At 51.3% G+C, this 3,703-nt stretch overlaps 1 protein-coding gene across 1 annotated transcript in view; it reads left to right on the top strand.

Annotated features, from left to right (window-relative positions):
- Positions 1–3,703, top strand: part of NBAS (neuroblastoma amplified sequence) — a 201,287-nt gene that overhangs the window by 197,314 nt on the left and 270 nt on the right. The window contains exons 52-53 of the mRNA XM_014531591.1: positions 1–41; positions 3,546–3,703. The exon at positions 1–41 is cut by the window's left edge and continues 20 nt beyond it; the exon at positions 3,546–3,703 is cut by the window's right edge and continues 270 nt beyond it. Of these exons, the coding sequence (XP_014387077.1) occupies positions 1–41; positions 3,546–3,703 (199 nt within the window). The remainder of the gene's footprint in view (positions 42–3,545) is intronic.

The raw sequence follows: 3,703 nt of genomic DNA, 5'->3' as shown, positions 1-3,703 counted from the left end.
TGCACGCCGTGGCCCTGGAGCACGTGGCCGCCGTCACCGAGGTACGCCCGCCGGCTTGACGTTACTCTGCTTCCAGGACATGAGTCGGTGCGGCCAGCACTGACGGGATTAGCCACGATCGCTCTGTCCATGGTATTCCCTGACCACAGCCGCTCACTCTTTCTGTTTGTCTAGGAAGCAGGTATTCGTCTACTAGTATTTTACAAACATTTACAAACCAGCCTCTGTGTTTAGGTGCGGAGACTGTAAATCCAAACAGTGAAGCTGTTTCTCTTAAGAAGCCGTGTCGGCCCTTCAGGAAATGTCCTGGGCACGGGACACTCAGGTTGGGGGCTCCTAGCCTCGGGTCAGTTTTCCGTCCGTGTGTGTGTCTCCTAATTAAGGTGGGAGAGCGGCCGCGGTCATGTTCACTGGCACCGTCTGACTCGCAGCCCTCTGTCCTCTGGCAGCCTGGCCGTCTGGGCTGAGGAGCGGTGGACTGCAGCCAGGGCCTGCGCCCTCTCCCTCGAGGCTGCTGTCTTGTGATTAAGGAAGAAACTTTCACCTCCCTTTTTACATTTTACACTTTAGAACTAGGTAGCTCAGGGCTGCGTTTTAACGAATTCACGTGGTGTGATTCCTACTGAAACCCTTCATTCCTTCATGTGAGTGATCAGTTTGAAGTTCTGTGTGTGACTGTGTGTCACTTGTCTGGGTGAGTGAGTGTTATGTGTGTGCGTGTGATTGCGTGCTTTTTCTAACAAGTGTCAGAGGACGGAGAAGGGAGGAGAAGTCTGGAGCTGGGGTGCACACACACCCCCAAACCGTGGGTGAGTCAGTGGGTGAGTGGTGAGTGAGGGTAGAGACCCAGGACACCATGTGCATGACTGTAGGCCTTGCAAACATTGCCCGCTTAGGCCACACTGTTTATAAAACAGCACGAGAGGAAATGGTACAGCTGAGAGACATGGAAACGAGATGTGTGAGGCTGCTGCCCGCATAATGGGGCACACTGTTTATAGCAAACTTTTTTTGTAATAAGTAGAAACTACACTCTACAATGATGATGAAAAGTATAGCATAAGACCGTGATTTTCAACCTTTTTCATCTCCTGGCACATAGAAACGAATTACTAAAATTCGGCAGCACATGGGTTGAAAACCGCTGGTTTAGGAAATACATAAACCAGTAACATAGCCGTGTGTTATCTTTGTCGAGAATTACCTACTGTGCGTAAATGTACCGGCCTCAGGTGCACAGCCTGGCACTGTGCTCAGGAGCAAGGAATGGGTCTGGTGTTGGGAAAGGTGAAATACAACACCCATCCTGCGTGTCCAGGGATTATCTCGGGAGGATTGACATAGGGCCTCAGGGATTAGGCGAAGTAGGAAGGTGACAGGACAAAGTGTGGGCCGGCCACACTCAGGCCCCGAAGTGGCAGATCTGGTTACAGTCACAGACCCTCCTGTCGTTGGGCTGGAAGCCAGAGGATTGGTCCCAGTTTGGGTTTCAGAAGAGAAATATTATTAAGTCCCATGCCAGGAGGGGGACCGACTGTCATTCAAATAAATAGAAATTACTAAAACTACCCACAGGCATTTTTCTTATTCCAGCTATACGCTTAGGTGGCCCTTGTGTTTTTCTGCCTTTATTGTTGCTATACTTAACAGCTTTATTAGTAATAGCAAACGTAACAGGACAAATAGCCTTCCCTAAAGTAAACAGTGAAATAAGTTTAAATGATCTTCTTTGAAGTCTTTGAAATGAGGTCCTGGAACCTGAGCTTACCTCATTACTGTAATTACTCTTAGCTTCTTAGAGATCCATAAAATCAAAGACTTTAATTCAGAGAAAGTTCATTACCTTTTGTTGAAACAGGAATTAAGCAGATACCATTTTAATGGCTTAGAAGACAGTAGTGCTTTGTGCTTTAATAGATTTCTTTTCCAAGATCTGCAAAGTTTCATTTATTCTCAAAAATGAATCGCTTAATAGATTTCTTTTCCAAGATCTGCAAAGTTTCATTCTCAAAAATGAATCGAGACACACACGAAAAATCACCGATGGAGACAGGTGGCAAGCGTTCTGCTCATTTTATGATATCTATAAGCCCCCTCCTCTTCTCAAAAATGCTTGCTTTTGGGTTGGTTTGACTGTTTTAACTTGACCATGTATTGAGCTTGACCTCTGTAAGCACTGGGCTGGACACTTGGAAAGTACAGGTGATCTCAGCCCCGATAGGCGGGCTGCATTTCAGGTGTGGGAACTGGAGCCCAGAGAGGTTGTCCTTGACAAGGTCACACAGCAGCAGCAGAGCAACCGGGATCAGAAACGGGTCTCTAACCCGGAAGCCCGTCTTCTTTTCACCAGACCACACGCCTCTCACTGGAATTCAGTTATTTGATCAGTGGCGTGAACTGCTGCTGAGACAGGACAATAAGATAAAACCTCAGCCTGGCCAGGAGACAGACAGGTTTCCAGGACAGACACGAAGAGGCAGACAGTCGGTGCCCTGGAGGATGGGGAAGGCAGGAGTGGCTTGGCCAGGGATTTAGAGGAAATGTCACCGAGAAGGTGTCCCTGGAGCTGACATTTGCGCTGGGTTTTGAGGGGTCACCAGGTGACTTACAGGAAGATGGGCAGCAGCTCACTCTCAGAACTTCCTTTGTTCTAATTCTCACGTGCAGTGGGCACCTCTGACCTCCGCATCTCAGGAGCAAGCAGGACGGGCACACTGTGCACAGGATGGTACCGCGGCTCTGCCATCACTTAATTGGCTTTGAAAGGCCACATTGTGTCCGAGGTTCCTACAGCAGCGTCCCTGAAAGTGCACAGTGACAGTAAGAAAGCCTGTCGTGGCTCTGTTATGTCACCACCATGTCAGTGAGTCTGAGTCTCAGTGTGCGTTAGTATTGACTGATTCCTGCAACAATATGGACAGCAGTCGAAAATAGAAAAGTGTAAGCTAAGTGTCAAAGCCATGGGAGACCATTCACAGACTGAGAAGAGAGCTAGGCCAGGGGACCGCACAGAGAAGCCGCAGCTGAAAGGGCCGTGAAACGTTTGGGGAAGGTAAGCTGATGCTGAGCTTTCCGGCGCCCACGTGAGAACGAGTTCTGCACACCTCCCGACACCGTCCTGTTTATGACACGGGGTCGAGGGTGTATTTTCTCAGCGGAGGAGAAAGGTTTCTTCTGGAAGGAACTTCTCTGTGGGCCTGTTCAGGGAAGTAGACCCAGTCGATGGGGTTAGAGAATGGGGACGGGGGGAGACCCTCAGGGAACTGGGGAGTGGCTGTGGGACGCTGGCAGGGAGTCAGGACGACGTCAGCTCAGGTCCTGGCTCCGGGCCTCACCCGGCGCTGAGCAGAACCCTTACACGCCGTCTCCCAGGCTGTGACACTGGCAGTGACAGAGGGGAGGCTCGTGCCCTCCACGCGCCCTGGGAGCAGGACTGTCCCCAGGGGAGAGGGGTGCTAAGGGCTAATGCGAGAGGGCGCCGAGGGTGGGGCTCCTGGGAGGGTGAGCAGCGCCAGCCTCACTCCCGCCTGTCTTATTTCTTGAAGGTGAATGACTCCAACTGTGACCAGGAACTTCTCTCCCTGCTCCTGGACGCCAAGCTGCTGGTGCCCTGCCTCTCCACTCCCTTCTACCCGCGCATCGTCCAGCACCTCCTGGCCAGCCCTCAGCCAGGGTGCTGGGACGCCGAGGGGCTGGCCCGGGA

The sequence above is a fragment of the Myotis brandtii genome, unplaced genomic scaffold (assembly GCF_000412655.1).
Source record: "Myotis brandtii unplaced genomic scaffold, ASM41265v1 scaffold813, whole genome shotgun sequence".
Lineage (NCBI taxonomy): Eukaryota > Metazoa > Chordata > Mammalia > Chiroptera > Vespertilionidae > Myotis > Myotis brandtii.
This window is presented reverse-complemented; position numbering and strand designations above follow the sequence as displayed.